The 19,723-nt window shown below is 71.8% G+C and overlaps 1 protein-coding gene and 1 pseudogene across 1 annotated transcript in view; one reads left to right on the forward strand and one right to left on the reverse strand.

Moving 5' to 3' along the window:
* The window catches only part of MEGF8 (multiple EGF like domains 8), a 56,750-nt gene extending 40,350 nt beyond the window's left edge, over positions 1-16,400 (forward strand). Inside the window, 15 exon segments of the mRNA XM_073323632.1 lie at positions 1,329-1,539; positions 1,812-1,913; positions 1,916-2,025; positions 2,473-2,680; positions 4,210-4,337; positions 4,340-4,380; positions 5,156-5,348; positions 10,473-10,527; positions 10,530-10,642; positions 10,865-10,995; positions 13,420-13,552; positions 14,270-14,396; positions 14,399-14,941; positions 14,944-15,507; positions 15,646-16,400. Of these exon segments, the coding sequence (XP_073179733.1) occupies positions 1,329-1,539; positions 1,812-1,913; positions 1,916-2,025; positions 2,473-2,680; positions 4,210-4,337; positions 4,340-4,380; positions 5,156-5,348; positions 10,473-10,527; positions 10,530-10,642; positions 10,865-10,995; positions 13,420-13,552; positions 14,270-14,396; positions 14,399-14,941; positions 14,944-15,449 (2,601 nt within the window). The 3' untranslated portion in view covers positions 15,450-15,507; positions 15,646-16,400.
* A 453-nt stretch (positions 16,401-16,853) lies between these two features.
* LOC140903005 (uncharacterized) overlaps positions 16,854-19,723 on the reverse strand; it is a 3,335-nt pseudogene continuing 465 nt past the window's right edge.

Genomic DNA, 19,723 nt, shown 5'->3' on the forward strand with positions numbered 1-19,723 from the left:
CGGTTGCTGCCCTGTCCTCTCCCAGGGGCAGCTGGGGGGCATGGGGGGAGCAGCGTTTGGCACTGGCTGGAGGCGGCGTGGTGGGGACGGGGCTGGAGCACGGGGCTGTAGGGCTTGGAGGGCAGTGGGGTGGGGGGCACTGGCTGGAGGGGGTGCTGGCCGGGGGCATGGTGGGGACAAGGCTGGGGCATGGGCTGTGGGGCGCGGAGGGCAGTGGGGCGGGGGACGCTGGCTGGAGGGGGTGCTGGCTGGGGGCGTGGTGGGGACGCTGGCTGGGGCACGGGCTGTGGGGCGCGGAGGGCAGTGGGGTGGGGGACGCTGGCTGGAGGGGGTGCTGGCCGGGGCATGGTGGGGACAAGGCTGGGGCACGGGCTGTGGGGCGCGGAGGGCAGTGGGGCGGGGTCGCTGGCTGGAGGGGGTGCTGGCTGGGGGCGTGGTGGGGACGCTGGCTGGGGCACGGGCTGTGGGGCAGTGGGGCGGGGACGCTGGCTGGAGGGGGTGCTGGCTGGGGGCGTGGTGGGGACAAGGCTGGGGCACGGGCTGTGGGGCGCGGAGGGCAGTGGGGCGGGGTCGCTGGCTGGAGGGGGTGCTGGCTGGGGGCGTGGTGGGGACGCTGGCTGGGGCACGGGCTGTGGGGCGCGGAGGGCAGTGGGGCGGGGTCGCTGGCTGGAGGGGGTGCTGGCCGGGGGCGTGGTGGGGGACAAGGCTGGGGCACGGGCTGTGGGGCGCGGAGGGCAGTGGGGCGGGGTCGCTGGCTGGAGGGGGTGCTGGCTGGGGGCGTGGTGGGACGCTGGCTGGGGCACGGGCTGTGGGGCGCGGAGGGCAGTGGGGCGGGGTCGCTGGCTGGAGGGGGTGCTGGCCGGGGGCGTGGTGGGGACAAGGCTGGGGCACGGGCTGTGGGGCGCGGAGGGCAGTGGGGCGGGGTCGCTGGCTGGAGGGGGTGCTGGCCGGGGGCGTGGTGGGGACAAGGCTGGGGCACGGGCTGTGGGGCGTGGAGGGCAGTGGGGCGGGGTCGCTGGCTGGAGGGGGTGCTGGCTGGGGGCATGGTGGGGACGCTGGCTGGGGCACGGGCTGTGGGGCGTGGAGGGCAGTGGGGCGGGGTCGCTGGCTGGAGGGGGTGCTGGCTGGGGGCATGGTGGGGACGCTGGCTGGGGCACGGGCTGTGGGGCGTGGAGGGCAGTGGGGCGGGGTCGCTGGCTGGAGGGGGTGCTGGCCGGGGGCGTGGTGGGGACAAGGCTGGGGCACGGGCTGTGGGGCGCGGAGGGCAGTGGGGCGGGGTCGCTGGCTGGAGGGGGCACCCCTGGCCAGCCGTGACCTCCACCCCCCAGGCGCCCTCGCAGTGCAAGTGGTGCACGAATTGCCCTGAGGGCGCCTGCATCGGCAGCGCCGGGAGCTGCACGTCGGAGAACGACTGTCGCATCAACCAGCGCGAGATCTTCGTGGCCAGCAACTGCTCGGAGATCTCGTGTGAGGCAGCCGACTGCCCGGCCTGCACCGCCTCGGGGAAATGCATGTGGACGCGCCAGTTCAAACGCACCGGTACGGCGGGGGGGCAGGGAGACGGGGGGCTGCAGGGGGCCATGGGGGGCAGGGCAGGTCTGTGGTCTGGGTCAGGGGGGTACCTGGGGGAGGGGGCGGCAGGGTGGATCCGGGGCAGGGTGGGGTGGGGGCAGCGGGGCAGGTCTGTGGTCTGGTCGCGGGGGGTACCTGGGGGAGGGGGCGGCAGGGTGGTGGGTGCGTGGGTGGATCCGGGGCGTGGCGGGGGATATGGGGGGGCTCCCCAGGGATCTCACCCCCACCCCCACCCCCAGGAGAGACGCGGCGCATCCTGAGCGTGCAGCCCACCTACGACTGGACGTGCTTCAGCCACTCGCTGCTCAACGTCTCCCCCATGCCCGTGGAGTCCTCGCCCCCCTGGCCTGCCCCACACCCTGCCACAACCACAGCTCCTGCCCCGCCTGCCTGGGCTCCAAGGGGGCCGACGGGGGCTGGCAGCACTGCGTCTGGACCGTCAGCCTGCGCCAGGTGTGGCCGGGGGGGCTGTGCTGGCAGGGGCAAGGGGGGAACCCAGGGGGAGCTGGGGGGAGGGGGGAATTGGGGGGACGGGGGAGTCAGGGGGAGGGGGAATCCCAGGGGGGATCCTGGGGAGGCTGGGGGGGCCAGGGGGAGGGGGATCCTAAGGGGGCTGTGTCGAGAGGGATCTTGGGGAGGCCAGGGGGATGGGGGATCCCAGGTGGGGACCATGTCGAGGGAGGATCCTGGGGGGGCCAGGGGGAGGGGGGAACCCAGGTGAGGGCTGTGTCGAGGGGGGATCTGGGGAGGCTGGGGGGGCCAGGGGGAGGGGGATCCTGGGGGGGCCAGGGGGAGGGGGCGGGTGATCCCAGGCCAGGGCCGTGGGGAGGGGGGATCCGGGGAGGCTGGGGGGGCCATGTCGGCCGAGTGGAGCAGTAACCCCCCCTTTCTCCCCCGCAGTGCATGAGCCCCACCTACCTGCCCATGCGGTGCCTGGCGGGGCTGTGCGGGCGGGTGCTGAGTGGGACCGAGAGCTGCGCCCCCCCCTGCGCCCAGGCCCTGCAATGCGCCCGCTGCACCCGCCAGCCCCGCTGCGGCTGGTGCGGCCGCCCCGGCGAGAACGGCCACGGGCGCTGCCTGGAGGGGGGGCTGGGCGGGGCCCCGGCACGTAGGTACTCGGGGGCAGGCTTGACCCACAATGCCTCGCTCCCCGGGGGGCAGCTTTACCCACAATGCCTCACTCCCCGGGGGCAGCTTTACCACAATGCCTCTCTGCCCTGGGGGGACCATACCCAGAATGCCTTGTTCCCCGGGGGGACTATACCCACAATGCCTTGCTCCCTGAGGGCAGCTTTACCCACAATGTCTCGCTCCCCGGGGGCAGCTTTACCCACGATGCTCGCTCCCCGGGGGCAGCTTTACCCACGATGCCTCGCTCCCCGGGGGGCAGCTTTACCCACGATGCCTCGCTCCCCGGGGGCAGCTTTACCCACGATGCCTCGCTCCCGGGGCAGCTTTACCCACGATGCCTCGCTCCCCGGGGGGCAGCTTTACCCACGATGCCTCGCTCCCCGGGGGCAGCTTTACCCACGATGCCTCGCTCCCCGGGGGGCAGCTTTACCCACGATGCCTCGCTCCCCGGGGGCAGCTTTACCACGATGCCTCGCTCCCCGGGGGCAGCTTTACCCACGATGCCTCGCTCCCCGGGGGCAGCTTTTACCCACGATGCCTCGCTCCCCGGGGGCAGCTTTACCCACGATGCCTCGCTCCCCGGGGGCAGCTTTACCCACGATGCCTCGCTCCCCGGGGGCAGCTTTACCCACGATGCCTCGCTCCCCGGGGGGCAGCTTTACCCACGATGCCTCGCTCCCCGGGGGCAGCTTTACCCACGATGCCTTCGCTCCCCGGGGGCAGCTTTAACTCTGAGATAGCGCGTCTTTACCCACGATGCCTCGCTCCCCGGGGGCAGCTTTACCCACGATGCCTCGCTCCCCGGGGGGCAGCTTTACCCACGATGCCTCGCTCCCCGGGGGCAGCTTTACCCACGATGCCTCGCTCCCCGGGGGCAGCTTTACCCACGATGCCTCGCTCCCGGGGCAGCTTTACCCACGATGCCTCGCTCCCCGGGGGCAGCTTTACCCACGATGCCTCGCTCCCCGGGGCAGCTTTACCCACGATGCCTCGCTCCCCGGGGGCAGCTTTACCACGATGCCTCGCTCCCCGGGGGCAGCTTTACCCACGATGCCTCGCTCCCCGGGGGCAGCTTTACCCACGATGCCTCGCTCCCCGGGGGCAGCTTTACCCACGATGCCTCGCTCCCCGGGGGCAGCTTTACCCACGATGCCTCGCTCCCGGGGGCAGCTTTACCCACGATGCCCTCGCTCCCCGGGGGCAGCTTTACCACGATGCCTCGCTCCCCGGGGGCAGCTTTACCCACGATGCCTCGCTCCCGGGGGCAGCTTTACCCACGATGCCTCGCTCCCTGGGGCAGCTTTACCCACGATGCCTCGCTCCCTGGGGGCAGCTTTACGCACAATGCCTCGCTCCCGGGGGCAGCTTTACCCACGATGCAGGAGCTGTCTGGGCGGTTCCCATGGTTCCCCTCTCCCTGCGGGAGCGTTGTCTGCTCTTACCCATGATGCTTTGCCTCACGGGGGTGGCCCCGGGGGCCTGTACCCACAATGCCCCTCTCCCCAGGGCTGGCGCAGGCCTGCGGGCCGGGGGCCACCTGGTCCTTCCTGTCGTGCCCCCCGGAGAACGAGTGTCTGAACGGGCACCACGACTGCAACGAGACGCAGACCTGCCGCGACCGGCCCCGCGGCTACGACTCTGAGATAGCGCCTGCAAGGCCGGCTACACCCTGCACAAGTGAGCGGGGGCCGGGGGGGTCCCGGGGGGCGTCCCGGGCGCGAGGGAGGGTCCCGGGGGGGCGGGGTCCTGGGGGGGGGTCCCGGGCGCGAGGGGGGGACCTGGGGGGGGTCCCGGGCACGAGGGGGAGGTCACGGGGGGGGGGTCCCAAGGGGGTCCCAGGCGGGAGGGTCCGGGGGGGTGTCTGGGGCGGCAGGCCCCCCCGCGACCCTCTCCCCCCCGCGACCCTCTCCCCCCCGCAGCGCCTCGGGGCTGGGGGGGCGGGATCCTGGGGGGCGGGGGGGTCCCGGGAGGGGGGGTCGGGGCTGCAGGCCCCCCCGTGACCCTCTCCCCCCCGCAGCGCCTCGAGGCTGGGGGGGCGGGATCCCGGGGGGGGTCTGGGGGGCGGGGGGGTCCCGGGAGGGGGGGTCGGGGCTGCAGGCCCCCCCGCGACCCTCTCCCCCCCGCAGCGCCTCGGGGCTGGGGGGGCGGGATCCCGGGGGGGGTCTGGGGGGCGGGGGGGTCCCGGGAGGGGGGGTCGGGGCTGCAGGCCCCCCCGTGACCCTCTCCCCCCCGCAGCGCCTCGGGGCTGGGGGGGCGGGATCCCGGGGGGGGTCTGGGGGGCGGGGGGGTCCCGGGAGGGGGGGTCGGGGCTGCAGGGCCCCCGCGACCCTCTCCCCCCCGCAGCGCCTCGGGGCTGGGGGGGCGGGATCCCGGGGGAGGTCTGGGGGGCGGGGGGGGTCCCGGGAGGGGGGTCGGGGCTGCAGGCCCCCCCGTGACCCTCTCCCCCCCGCAGCGCCTCGGGGCTGTGCCGGCCGGTCTGCCAGCAGGGCTGTGTCAACGGGACGTGCGTGGAGCCCGACCGCTGCCGCTGCCACTTCGGCTACGTGGGCGGGAACTGCTCGGCCGAGTGTCGCTGCAACCGGCACAGCGAGTGCCCCGGCCTCGGGGCGCGGGACCGCTGCCTGGACTGCGCCAACAACACCATGGTGAGCGGGGGGGGGACGCTGCCTGGACCGCGCCAACAACACCATGGTGAGCGGGGGGGGACGCTGCCTGGACTGCGCCAACAACACCATGGTGAGCGGGGGGGGACGCTGCCTGGACTGCGCCAACAACACCATGGTGAGCGGGGGGGGGACGCTGCCTGGACTGCGCCAACAACACCATGGTGAGCGGGGGGGGACGCTGCCTGGACTGCGCCAACAACACCATGGTGAGCGGGGGGGGGGGACGCTGCCTGGACTGCGCCAACAACACCATGGTGAGCGGGGGGGGACGCTGCCTGGACCGCGCTAACAACACCATGGTGAGCGGGGGGGGGGACAGACCGCTGCCTGGACTGCGCCAACAACACCACGGTGAGCGGGGGGGGACGCTGCCTGGACCGCGCCAACAACACCATGGTGAGCGGGGGGGGGGACAGACCGCTGCCTGGACCGCGCCAACAACACCATGGTGAGCGGGGGGGGACACCGCTGCCTGGACTGTGCCAACAACACCATGGTGAGCGGGGGGGGACAGACCGCTGCCTGGACTGCGCCAACAACACCATGGTGAGCGGGGGGGGGGACAGACCGCTGCCTGGACCGCGCCAACAACACCATGGTGAGCGGGGGGGGGGACAGACCGCTGCCTGGACTGCGCCAACAACACCATGGTGAGCGGGGGGGGGGACAGACGGCTGCCTGGACTGCGCCAACAACACCACGGTGAGCGGGGGGGGACGCTGCCTGGACTGCGCCAACAACACCATGGTGAGCGGGGGGGGGACGCTGCCTGGACTGCGCCAACAACACCATGGTGAGCGGGGGGGGGGGACCGCTGCCTGGACTGCGCCAACAACACCATGGTGAGCGGGGGGGGACGCTGCCTGGACTGCGCCAACAACACCATGGTGAGCGGGGGGGGGACGCTGCCTGGACTGCGCCAACAACACCATGGTGAGCGGGGGGGGGGGACCGCTGCCTGGACTGCGCCAACAACACCATGGTGAGCGGGGGGGGACAGACCGCTGCCTGGACTGCGCCAACAACACCATGGTGAGCGGGGGGGGGGGACGCTGCCTGGACTGCGCCAACAACACCATGGTGAGCGGGGGGGGACGCTGCCTGGACTGCGCCAACAACACCATGGTGAGCGGGGGGGGGACGCTGCCTGGACCGCGCCAACAACACCATGGTGAGCGGGGGGGGACGCTGCCTGGACCGCGCCAACAACACCATGGTGAGCGGGGGGGGGACGCTGCCTGGACCGCGCCAACAACACCATGGTGAGCGGGGGGGGGACGCTGCCTGGACCGCGCCAACAACACCATGGTGAGCGGGGGGGACGCTGCCTGGACTGCGCCAACAACACCATGGTGAGCGGGGGGGGACGCTGCCTGGACTGCGCCAACAACACCATGGTGAGCGGGGGGGGACGCTGCCTGGACTGCGCCAACAACACCATGGTGAGCGGGGGGGGGGGACGCTGCCTGGACTGCGCCAACAACACCATGGTGAGCGGGGGGGGGGACGCTGCCTGGACCGCGCTAACAACACCATGGTGAGCGGGGGGGGGGGGACAGACCGCTGCCTGGACTGCGCCAACAACACCACGGTGAGCGGGGGGGGGGACAGACCGCTGCCTGGACCGCGCCAACAACACCATGGTGAGCGGGGGGGGACGCTGCCTGGACTGCGCCAACAACACCATGGTGAGCGGGGGGGGACGCTGCCTGGACTGCGCCAACAACACCATGGTGAGCGGGGGGGGGGACCGCTGCCTGGACTGCGCCAACAACACCATGGTGAGCGGGGGGGGGACAGACCGCTGCCTGGACTGCGCCAACAACACCATGGTGAGCGGGGGGGGGGGACGCTGCCTGGACTGCGCCAACAACACCATGGTGAGCGGGGGGGGGGACGCTGCCTGGACCGCGCCAACAACACCATGGTGAGCGGGGGGGGGAACGCTGCCTGGACCGCGCCAACAACACCATGGTGAGCGGGGGGGGGGACGCTGCCTGGACCGCGCCAACAACACCATGGTGAGCGGGGGGGGGGACGCTGCCTGGACCGCGCCAACAACACCATGGTGAGCGGGGGGGGGGGACGCTGCCTGGACTGCGCCAACAACACCATGGTGAGCGGGGGGGGGACACCGCTGCCTGGACTGCGCCAACAACACCATGGTGAGCGGGGGCGGGGACGCTGCCTGGACTGCGCCAACAACACCATGGTGAGCGGGGGGGGACGCTGCCTGGACTGCGCCAACAACACCATGGTGAGCGGGGGGGGGGGGGACACCGCTGCCTGGACTGCGCCAACAACACCATGGTGAGCGGGGGGGGGGGGACACCGCTGCCTGGACTGCGCCAACAACACCATGGTGAGCGGGGGGGGACACGCTGCCTGGACTGCGCCAACAACACCATGGTGAGCGGGGGGGGGGACGCTGCCTGGACCGTGCCAACAACACCATGGTGAGCGGGGGCGCGGGACCGCTGCCTGGACTGCGCCAACAACACCATGGTGAGCGGGGGGGGGGACAGACCGCTGCCTGGACTGCGCCAACAACACCATGGTGAGCGGGGGCGCGGGACCGCTGCCTGGACTGCGCCAACAACACCATGGTGAGCGGGGGGGGGACGCTGCCTGGACTGCGCCAACAACACCATGGTGAGCGGGGGGGGGAACGCTGCCTGGACTGCGCCAACAACACCATGGTGAGCGGGGGGGGGGACGCTGCCTGGACCGCGCCAACAACACCATGGTGAGCGGGGGGGGGGGGACGCTGCCTGGACTGCGCCAACAACACCATGGTGAGCGGGGGGGGGACACCGCTGCCTGGACTGCGCCAACAACACCATGGTGAGCGGGGGCGGGGACGCTGCCTGGACTGCGCCAACAACACCATGGTGAGCGGGGGGGGACGCTGCCTGGACTGCGCCAACAACACCATGGTGAGCGGGGGGGGGGACACACCGCTGCCTGGACTGCGCCAACAACACCATGGTGAGCGGGGGGGGGACAGACCGCTGCCTGGACTGCGCCAACAACACCATGGTGAGCGGGGGGGGACAGACCGCTGCCTGGACTGCGCCAACAACACCATGGTGAGCGGGGGGGGGGGGACGCTGCCTGGACCGTGCCAACAACACCATGGTGAGCGGGGGCGCGGGACCGCTGCCTGGACTGCGCCAACAACACCATGGTGAGCGGGGGGGGGGGACATACCGCTGCCTGGACTGCGCCAACAACACCATGGTGAGCGGGGGGGGGGACGCTGCCTGGACTGCGCCAACAACACCATGGTGAGCGGGGGGGGACAGACCGCTGCCTGGACTGCGCCAACAACACCATGGTGAGCGGGGGGGGACAGACCGCTGCCTGGTCCGCGCCAACAACACCATGGTGAGCGGGGGGGGGACGCTGCCTGGACTGCGCCAACAACACCATGGTGAGCGGGGGGGGGGACACTGCCTGGACTGCGCCAACAACACCATGGTGAGCGGGGGGGGACAGACCGCTGCCTGGACTGCGCCAACAACACCATGGTGAGTGGGGGGGGGACGCTGCCTGGACTGCGCCAACAACACCATGGTGAACGGGGGGGGACGCTGCCTGGACCGCGCCAACAACACCATGGTGAGCGGGGGGGGACACCGGTGCCTGGACTGCGCCAACGACACCATGGTGAGCGGGGGGGACACCGCTGCCTGGACTGCGCCAACAACACCATGGTGAGCGGGGGGGGACACCGCTGCCTGGACTGCGCCAACAACTCCATGGTGAGCGGGGGGGACACCGCTGCCTGGACTGCGCCAACAACTCCATGGTGAGCGGGGGGGGACACCGCTGCCTGGACCGCGCCAACAACACCATGGTGAGCGGGGGGGGACGACCGCTGCCTGGACCGTGCCAACAACACCATGGTGAGCGGGGGGGGGGGGACCGCTGCCTGGACCGCGCCAACAACACCATGGTGAGCGGGGGGGGGGGGACCGCTGCCTGGTCCGCGCCAACAACACCATGGTGAGCGGGGGGGGGGACCGCTGCCTGGACCGCGCCAACAACACCATGGTGAGCGGGGGGGGACGACCGCTGCCTGGACTGCGCCAACAACACCATGGTGAGCGGGGGGGGGACAACCGCTGCCTGGACTGCGCCAACAACACCATGGTGAGCGGGGGGGGACACCGCTGCCTGGACCGCGCCAACAACACCATGGTGAGCGGGGGGGGACGCTGCCTGGACTGCGCCAACAACACCATGGTGAGCGGGGGGGTTCGGTGCCTGGACTGCGCCAACAACACCATGGTGAGCGGGGGGGATCGGTGCCTGGAGCGCGCCAACAACACCATGGTGAGCGGGGGGGGCCGCTGCCTGGACTGCGCCAACAACACCATGGTGAGCGGGGGGGTTCGGTGCCTGGACTGCGCCAACAACACCATGGTGAGCGGGGGGGGCCTGCCTGGAGCGCGCCAACAACACCATGGTGAGCGGGGGGGATCGGTGCCTGGAGCGCGCCAACAACACCATGGTGAGCGGGGGGGGCCGCTGCCTGGAGCGCGCCAACACCATGGTGAGCGGGGGGGGCCGCTGCCTGGACTGCGCCAACAACACCATGGTGAGCGGGGGGGCCGCTGCCTGGACTGCGCCAACAACACCATGGTGAGCGGGGGGGGACCGGTGCCTGGAGCGCGCCAACAACACCATGGTGAGTGGGGGGATCGGTGCCTGGAGCGCGCCAACAACACCATGGTGAGCGGGGGGGGCCGCTGCCTGGAGTGCGCCAACAACACCATGGAGGGGGTCTCTGGTCGCCCTGTGTGGTGGGGCTGGGAGGCTGGGGGTATAGGGGTTTCTCAGCATGAGGAGGCTCTGGGGTCATTGCATGTGGGGGGGGGGGGGGACGGGGTCGCTCTGCATTGGGGGCTGAAGGAGGGTCCCAGAGGGGGTCTCTGACATCCCAGGCTGAGCCTGCGGCTGCATTCCCTGCAGAGGGTGGGATTGTGGGGGGCAGAGGTCTCTGGAGATCTCAGCCCCCCTCTCCCGGCAGGGGGCACACTGGTGGGACAGGGCGCTCTGTAGGTTCGCTGTAGGGTTTCAGCCCCCCTCTCCCGGCAGGGGGCACACTGTGAGAAGTGCCGGCCGCTCTTCGTGGGCTCAGCACTGAACGGGGGACCTGCCGGCCCTGCCGCGCCTTCTGCCGTGGGAACAGCGACGTCTGCATCTCCCGCGAGGAGCTGGGGGCCGCCCGGCGAGACCCCGCCCGCTTCCCGCTGGAGCCCGCCCTGGTGAGCCAGACCCCTGGGGGGTGTCCCCCCGTCTTGCCCCTGGGGGGTGTCCCCCCGTCTTGCCCCTGGGGGGTGTCCCCCCGTCTTGCCCCTGTTCCCACAGATCCCCAGCCGGTCCCCGGGGGAGGGGAGGGGAGGGGGGCGGGTCTCCCCATCTCTCCCCACCCCCACGTCCCTGCCGGTCCCCACCTGGGCCCCCTTGTCTCACCCCTGTCTCCGCAGGTCCCTACCTGGGCAGTCGAGGGGCCGGCCGAGGACGTGGCCGTCTGCGTGAGCTGCCAAAACAACAGCTTTGGGGAGAAGTGTGAGAGCTGCCTGCACGGCTACTTCCTGCTGGAGGGCAGGTGCACCCGGTAGGGAGCTGCGGGGGGAGGGTGGGAGCGGGGGGGGGGGCAGGTGCTCCCGGTAGGGAGCTGCGAGGGGAGGGTGGGAGCGGAGGGGGGGGCAGGTGCTCCCGGTAGGGAGCTGCGAGGGGAGGGTGGGAGCGGAGGGGGGGGCAGGTGCTCCCGGTACGGAGCTGCGAGGGGAGGGTGGGAGCGGAGGGGGGGGCAGGTGCACCCGGGACAGAGCTGCGGGGGGAGGGTGGGAGCCGGGGGGGGGCAGGTGCACCCGGTAGGGAGCTGTGGGGGGACGGTGGGAGCCGGGCGGGGGGCAGGTGCACCCGGGACAGAGCTGCGAGGGGAGGGTGGGAGCGGAGGGGGGGGCAGGTGCTCCCGGTACGGAGCTGCGAGGGGAGGGTGGGAGCGGAGGGGGGGGCAGGTGCACCCGGTAGGGAGCTGTGGGGGGACGGTGGGAGCCGGGCGGGGGGCAGGTGCACCCGGGACAGAGCTGCGGGGGGAAGGTGGGAGCGGGAGGGGGAGGGTGGGAGCCGGGGGGGGCAGGTGCACCCGGTAGGGAGCTGTGGGGGGAGGGTGGGAGCCGGGGGGGGGCAGGTGCACCCGGTACGGAGCTGCTGTTACCCGCACACTCTAGGGCCCCCCCTCATCCTGTTCCCAGGGCTTAGGCGTAACCCTGTGGGTCTGCGGGGTCTTTTCCCAGTGAGGGAGCCTCACACAGTAAGATCCGTATCCTCTTTATTAACAGTCCCCAAAACCGACTGCACCTGCCACGCACACAGTGCTCCCCACTCCCCATAAGACAGGCAGGTCCAGCAGGATCAGGTCCATCTGGGGACTCCAGTCTCTGCCCGCTGTCACTGGCAGGGGGTGAGCTCTGGCGGCTCTGATCGTGGGGCTGGGTCCTGGAGTTGGTTCTGGAGAATTACGAAGCAATCTTCTAACCAATCCAAACATATTGTAAAACATCCTTCAACCAATCCGAGCCCACCACCTTCATTGATTTAAACCTTGCAAAATTAGTTATGCAACAGACCGAAACAATGGGAGCCAGGCAGACACTAGGGAAGCGGGGACCATTAACCCAAGAATACGGAAATGAGGGTTCACACCCACCACTGGGGAGACGCGGATCCTTGCGGGGAGACGCCATCGAACTTTCCTCTGACTCGCTCACGCTCGGTTTCTTTCCCTGGCGCTGGTGGGAGCTGAGGACAGGCGCCCTCGGACCAGCCCGACCGTACGTTGTTCTTGGAGCGCTCGCTCACGGCGCCCCCCGAGCTCTCGGGGGTTTTCCCCTCGTGGTGCCTGTCGGTGCAGCCTGGCGCCCCATGGCCGCGCTCCTAGAGCCGGTATAAGGGGCCCCCGGGCCCCCGCTCTGCCTTGGCAAAGTGCGTTCGCTTAACAGCCCATCAGCTCGCGAGGTGCACGCCGGGGCAGGGAGTCCGTCTCCCCCCAGGACCGGGCACGTCTCAGTCACCGGGGTTAGCAGGGCTCTTCCTGGGCACGGCCTGCGCCACCCCGCGCCTGAGGGGTCTGCAGTGTCTGGGGGAGGGGCACAGGGCGGGGCCGGGGCAGCAGGCCTGAAAGTCGTCATGGAGGCAGCTGTGAGCCCCGCCTCGGAGCTGACCCCTGACCCGGCACCGCGGACGTCCGGCTCCGGGCAGACAGGGGCAGAGCGAGACCCTCCCGGCAGCCCGGCATCGCACGTGCCGACACGGTCGACGGTCCGTTTCTCCGGGGTGCCGGGAGCCGGCTCAGCAGGCCCCTCGCGCTGCAGGGAAGTGCGGAGCGGGGGCTCGGCGGGGCCCCTTATACCAGAGCCGAGCCGGCGGGTGCCACGAGGGGAAAACCCTCCGCCAGCTCGGGGGCGCCTGCGCGGACCGGGACGCGTCTCGAGGGGCAGGGAACCAGTTTTGTAACAATTTAGAGGGAAGGTGAGGATGTGACTTTCCGGCTCCTGGCTGCTGCTCCTTACGCAGCGGCTGGGGGGCCAGGCAGGAGCTGGGGGGCAGCACCCCCAGGGCCAGCGAGCCCAGCCTGACGCGGATCCCACAGGAGCCGGCCCGGGGCCGGCCGCTGGCTCCTGTCCCCGTCCGTCTCCTCACGGCAGGTTGAGCCCGCCGGGGCCGGGGGGAGCAGTCGATCTGCCGGGGCCCTCGGCTCCGCACTGAGCTCGCCCGGCTCCCCCTGGTCGGGATGCCAAACCCTCCGATCCGTGGGGCTCTCCCTGGTTTGCCCCCATTTCCCAAAGCCTGGGGCGCCCCCAGCCGGACCCCATTTGCCCCGTCAGCCCTCGGCACCTGGCTTGGCTCAGTTTTCCCGAGCTGGTTTCCCATGCGCGGGAGGGCGGGTGCCCCATGCAGCCCGCCTGCAATCACCCCCCGCTCGGGGTAGGGGCGGGGCCGGCCCCCGCACGCTCTGACCCCCTGCTCCCCCCAGGTGCCAGTGTAACGGCCACGCGGACACGTGTAACGAGCTGGACGGGACGGGCTGCCCCTGCCAGAACAACACGGAGACGGGCCCCTGCCAGAACAGCGCCCAGGCTGACAAGAAGGACTGCTACAAGTACCAGGTGGGGGCGGGGCCTGGGGCGGGGGCGGGGCCAGCCAGGGCTGCTACAAGTACCAGGTGGGGGCGGGGCCTGGGACGGGGGCGGGGCCAGCCAGGGCTGCTACAAGTACCGGGCGGGGCCTGGGGCAGGGGCGGGGCCAGCCAGGGCTGCTACAAGAACCAGGTGGGGGCGGGGCCTGGGGCGGGGGCGGGGCCAGCCAGGGCTGCTACAGGTACCAGGTGGGGGCGGGGCCTGGGGCGGGGGCGGGGCCAGCCAGGGCTGCTACAAGTACCAGGTGGGGGCGGGGCCTGGGGCAGGGGCGGGGCCAGCCAGGGCTGCTACAAGTACCAGGTGGGGGCGGGGCCTGGGGCAGGGGTGGGGCTGAGGAGAGAGGGAGGGGGTGCTCAGAGGGAGCTCTGTGGGGCAGGAGTATGGGGGAGGGAGACCTGCGTGGGGTGGGGGCTGAGGGGATCCTCAGAGGGAGCCTTGTGGGGCAGGGGTGGGGGGCAGAGGCTGAGCCGGCGGGGGGGAGGGGATGCTCAGAGGGAGCCCTGTGGGGCAGGGGTGGGGGGCAGAGGCTGAGTCAGTGGGGGGGAGGGGATGCTCAGGCCCTGTGGGGGAGGGGAGACCTGTGTGGGCGGGGGGCTGAGCCGGCGGGGGGGAGGGGCACTCAGAGGGAGCCCTGTGGGGCAGGGGTGGGGGGGCTGCTCTCACTGACCCCTCCCCCCTTCCCCCCAGTGCGCCAAGTGCCGGGACTCGTTCCATGGGGCGCCGGTCGGGGGCCTGCAGTGCTATCGGCTCATCTCGGTGGAGCAGGAGTTCTGCTTCGACCCCACCTCGCAGAGCAACTGCTTCCACCAGCCAACCTGCAGCACCTGGCGCGCGGCCGCACCGTGCTCTTCGGAGTGCAGCCCAAGTTCACCAACGTCGACATCCGCATCACCGTGGACGTCACCTTTGGCGCCGTGGACCTCTTTGTCTCGCCCGCCTACGACACCTTCGCCGTGGACGTGGACCGGGCCACGGGGGTGCACGCCGTGCGGGTGCTGGCGCCGGGGGGGGCCGAGGGGGGGCCCAACGGCACGGCCCCGCCCCGGCTGCGGGAGGAGCGCCCCCGCGGGCTCATCACCTACCTGACGGTGCGGGAGCCGCAGGCCGTGTTGGTGGTGCGGGGCGTGCGGGACCGGGTGGTGGTGACCTACCCCCACGAGCTGCACGCCCTGAAATCCAGCCGCTTCTACCTGCTGCTGCTGGGGGTGGGCACCGGCCCCAACGCCAGCGACTCCCAGGGGCTGCTCTTCTTCCGGCAGGACCAGGCCCACATCGACCTCTTCGTCTTCTTCTCCGTCTTCTTCTCCTGCTTCTTCCTCTTCCTCTCCGCCTGCGTCCTGCTCTGGAAGGTGAAGCAGTTCCTGACCTGCGGCACGAGCAGCACCGGCAGCTGCAGGAGATGACCAAGATGGCGAGCCGCCCCTTCGCCAAGGTCACCGTCTGCTTCGAGCCGGAGGCCGGGCCCCACGCCGCTGACCTGGTCTTCCTGCCGGCCCGGCCCCACAAGCCGCCGCCGCTGCCCGCCCCCCCGGCCCTGCCCAGCCGCCTCAAGCCCTACCCCGAGGCCCCCTACTCGGCCCACTTCCGCCGCTCCGAGCCCTTCCTCTCCCACCTGCTGGGCTACGCCTACTCCAGCTTCCGCGTGGGCCCCGTCACGCTGGAGCCCACGGACGACGGCATGGCCGGCGTGGCCACCGTGCTCTTCCAGCTGCCCGGCGGCCCGCAGGCCCCCAACCGCGCCTGCCTGGCCTCCGCCCTGGTCACGCTGCGGCACAACCTGCAGGACTATTGCAGCGGCAGCCACGGGGCCGGCGGGGCCCGCAAGGGTCTGCGCAGCCATGACCACCTCACCAGCCTCTCGCTGTGACCCGCCGGGACCCCCCCCGCCCCGCCCCGCCCCTCCCACGCCGGCCTGGTGCGGTGACCTGCCGGGACCCGCCCCGCCCAACTCTGAGATAGCGCGTGGCCTGTCGCGGTGACCCCGCCGGGACCCCGCCCCGCCCCTCCCACGCCGGGCCTGTCGCGGTGACCTGCTGGGACCCGCCCCGCCCAGTCGCGGTGACCTGCCGGGACCCGCCCCGCCCACGCCGGCCTGTCGCGGGTGACCTGCCGGGACCCGCCCCGTCCCTCCCACGCCAGCCTGTCGCGGTGACCTGCTGGGACCCGCCCCGCCCACGCCGCCCTGTCGCGGTGACCCGCCGGGATCCCCACCCCTCCCACGCCGGCCTGTCGCGGTGACCCGCCAGGACTCCCCCCTGCCCCGCCCCCTCCCACGCCGGCCTGGCGCGGTGACCTGCCGGGACCCGCCCCGCCCACGCCGGCCTGGCGCGGTGACCCGCCGGGACCCCCCCCCGCCAGCCTGTCACTGGGAGGCGCCAGTAATCACCCCCCCACCCCTCCCCGGCCAGCTTGGGCACCACAGTGGTCAGGCCACAGACACCCCTCTCCTGCCAGCCTGCTGCTGGGAGCTGTCTGGGGGTCGGGCCCCAGACGCTGCCCCCCGCCCCTGTGGACACCAGGGCCTGGCACCGGGCCACATGTGGACAGACTCCCGAGGATCCTGGCTTGCAGCAGCTGCCCGGGGGAGGAGGATTCACCTTGGACGGGGGCCCCTGGACCCCTCCCTGCCCATGAATGGGGCCTGTGTCCAACCTGGTCTGACCCCCTCCAGGAGAGCCCCCGGAACAGCTCCCCCCCCCAGGGGGCTGATGGGGCCTGGGGGTGTTGGAGCCTCGATTCACCTGTGTCCAGGTAATTCCCGTATTTAAGGGGGAAGGAGCAACCCCCCCCACCCGTGGGAATAAAGAGACCAGCCGGCTCCATGGGCTCCGAGTCTGTGTGGGGGGCAAGACAGGTGCCCTTGTGCTGCTGCGAAGCCAGCCCCCCCCCAGGGGCCACACCTCCCTCGGGCAGGGTCCCCCTAGAACCGGCCCCCCCCACAGGGGCCACACCTCCCTCGGGCAAGGTCCCCCTAGAACCGGCCCCCCCCACCACCGGGGGCCACGTCTCCCTCAGGGGCAGGGTCCCCCTGGAACCAGCCCCACGCTGAGCATGGGTCCCTGTGTATGAAATGGCTGGTCCAGGGATTGCTCCTGACTCCCTGCCCCCCTCAGGGCTTGGTAGGGGGGAGTGGATCAGTCGGGGCTGGGCCCCCCCCCAACCTCTGGCCATGCCCCTCACTCCTGACCTGCAGCCCCTCGCTACCCCAGCCTGGCCCCACGGTGATGATCCCCCCCCCCCCCCCCCTGTGCACAGACACAAGGCACCAGTGTGAAAAGGCAAAACTTTATAGGAATAAAGTTTTTGACACTTCCCCACCCCTCCCTGAGGACAGGGCTGGAGATGGAGGCCCCAGCTCTGGGTCAGCCAAGCCTGGGACACTCTCCCCCACACACACCAATCTGTGCTCCTAGGGGCCCCCTGCTCAGGGCGTGGGGGGGGTGCCCCTAGTACTGGGGGTGAAAAAACACAATGGGTTTACAAGAGGAATTGACCACGGGGCTGCTACTCCTCCCCCTCCCACTGACCACCAGAGAACCCAGGAGTCCTGGCTTCCACCCCCCTGCTCTGGTGCTTCCCCGCCAGTCTTTTGGATCTTAGAGAATTTGGGGGTCGTAAGACTGAATATTGCCCCCCCCCCCCGCAACTGATTTGGGCTGAGAGGGTCACCCTCAGCAGAGAATGGTCCAGTCCTCTCCTGGGCAGACCCCCCCTCCTCTTGGAAAGGTCTGGCCCATTATACCTCTGCTCCCCCACACCAGGAGGGAATGGCACAGTCCTCGGGGAACGCTCTGGCTGTGCCAAGCACCTTGTGAGCCCCCGTGGCTCAGTCCACGGCTCGCCCCACGAGGGGAGGCTGTGGTCCTATGGCTTGGTCCATGACCCCTCCCCAGGGGAGGCTGTGGCCCTGTGAGCCCCCATGGCTTGGTCCACGGGTCTGTGACCCTCTGCAGAGCAGTCTGTGGCCCCATGACCCCTCCCCCAGGGCACCCCGTGGCTTCGTGACCCAGTCCGTGAGCCCCCGTGGCTCAGTCTGTGGCCCCCGTGGACCCCTCCCCAGGGCACCCTGTGGCTTCATGACCCAGTCCGTGACCCTCGTGGCTCAGTCTGTGGCCCCGTGACCCCTCCCCGGGGCACCCCGTGGCTCCGTGACCCAGTCTGTGAGCCTCTGTGGCTCAGTCTGTGGCCCCGCGACCCCCTCCCCGGGGCAGCCCACGGCCGCGTGGCTCGGTCCGAGGGCAGCGGCTCGGCCCCGGCCCTCAGTCGCAGGCCCCCGGCCACCTCCTCGCTCTCCTCGTGGCTGTTCTGCAGGGTGCTCTTGCCGTGCAGCTCCTTGAGGGTGGCGCCGCAGGCCGGGCTTGTGGGTGAAGTGCACGGCGCAGTAGTTGCAGCGGTGCGGCTTGCGGCCGCTGTGCAGGTTGAGGTGGTCCTGCAGCGTGGCGTTCTGCGTGAAGCGCTTGCGGCAGACGGGGCACTGGAAGGGCTTGAAGCCGGAGTGCACCCGCAGGTGCCGCGTCAGGTTGCTCTTCTGGGAGAAGAGCTTGGCGCAGCGCAGGCAGAGGAAGAGCCGGTGCTCCCGCACGTGGCTCGCGAAGCCGGCCAGCTGGGGGAACAGGCCCTCGCAGCGCGGGCAGCGGAAGGGCCGCTCCAGCTCCGGCGCCTTCCTGGCCCCGCCCAGCCCCGCCGGCCTGTCCTTCCGGGCCGGCTCCAGGGGGCGCCGGCGCAGGGGGCAGCCCCGCCACGGCCCCCCCGGCGGGGGGCAGGGCCCCCCCGGCGGCACCTGCTCGTCGCCGCAGCCCTGCAGGGAGACCTCCGGGGACGAGGGGCTGCTGCGGCCCGCCAGCAAATCCCCGGCCCGCTCCGCCCCGTCCTGCCGCCGCACGGGCAGGGGGCTGGGGGGGCCCCCCTTCTCCTCCTCCCCGCGGCCCGCCTGCTGCCCCCCGGCCCTGGGCGCCAGGGTAGCGGGCGACGGCCTGCGTGCAGCGCTCCACCACGTGGCCCATCTGCAGGAAGGAGGCGGCCGCCAGGTAGTGGACCAGCTCGGGCAGCGGCACCTCGAGGCAGCCGGTGTAGCAGGAGAGCAGCAGCTGGCGGCCCGATCGCGGGGCTCTGCAGGAGCGGAGACCGACACCTCGGGCGAGTCGCTGAGCAGGAACTGGTCGCGCAGGAAGGGGGAGCAGGCGGCGAAGACCACGCGGTGCCCCGGCACCCGCAGCTCGTTCACCTGCACGGTCACGTCGCAGAACCGCCGCTGCGCCCGCAGCTGGTCCATGCGCCGCAGCACCCCGTCCCCGTAGCCGGGGAAGCGGAAGTGCAGCCGGTCGCGGGCCGGGGCCATCCTGGCGCAGCTGGGGAGAGACGGGGGTCAGACAGCCCACAGGCCACCGAGAGTGGGGGGATGAGTGGGCGGGTTTTATGGGGTGGGTGGGGGAGGGGCGGGGTATTAGGGGTGGGGGAGGAGTGTTGTGGGGGAGGGGGCGGGGTGTTGCGGTGGGTGGGGGAGGGGTGCTGAGGGGTGCTATGGGGTGGGGGAGGAGTGTTGTGGGGGAGGGGCGGGGTGCTATGGGGTGGGGGAGGGGTGCTGCGGTGGGGTGGGGGAGGGGCGGGGTGCTATGGGGTGGGGGAGGGGTGTTGTGGGGGAGGGGCAGTGTAGTGTGGGGGAGGGGGTGTTGTGGGGGAGGGGCGGGGGTGCTATGGGGTGGGGGAGGGGTGTTGTGGGGAGGGGCGGGGTGTTGCGGTGGGTGGGGGAGGGGTGCTGAGGGGTGCTATGGGGTGGGGGAGGGGTGTTGTGTGGGGGGAGGAGTGTTGTGGGGGAGGGGCGGGGTGCTATGGGGTGGGGGGAGGGGTGTTGTGGGGGAGGGGTGTTGTGGGGGAGGGGGCGGGGGTGCTATGGGGTGTTGTGGGGGAGGGCGGGGTGTTGCGGTGGGTGGGGGAGGGGTGCTGAGGGGTGCTATGGGGTGGGGGAGGGGTGTTGTGGGGGAGGAGTGTTGTGGGGGAGGGGCGGGGTGCTATGGGGTGGGGGAGGGGTGTTGTGGGGAGCGGCGACTTACTAGATTCCTCGGGTCTCAGCCCCGCTATCACCCCCCAGGTGTTATTCCCGACCCATCTTTACGCCATTTGCGTAACTCTGAGATAGCGCGT

This window comes from Lepidochelys kempii, chromosome 24, assembly GCF_965140265.1.
Source record: "Lepidochelys kempii isolate rLepKem1 chromosome 24, rLepKem1.hap2, whole genome shotgun sequence".
NCBI lineage: Eukaryota > Metazoa > Chordata > Testudines > Cheloniidae > Lepidochelys > Lepidochelys kempii.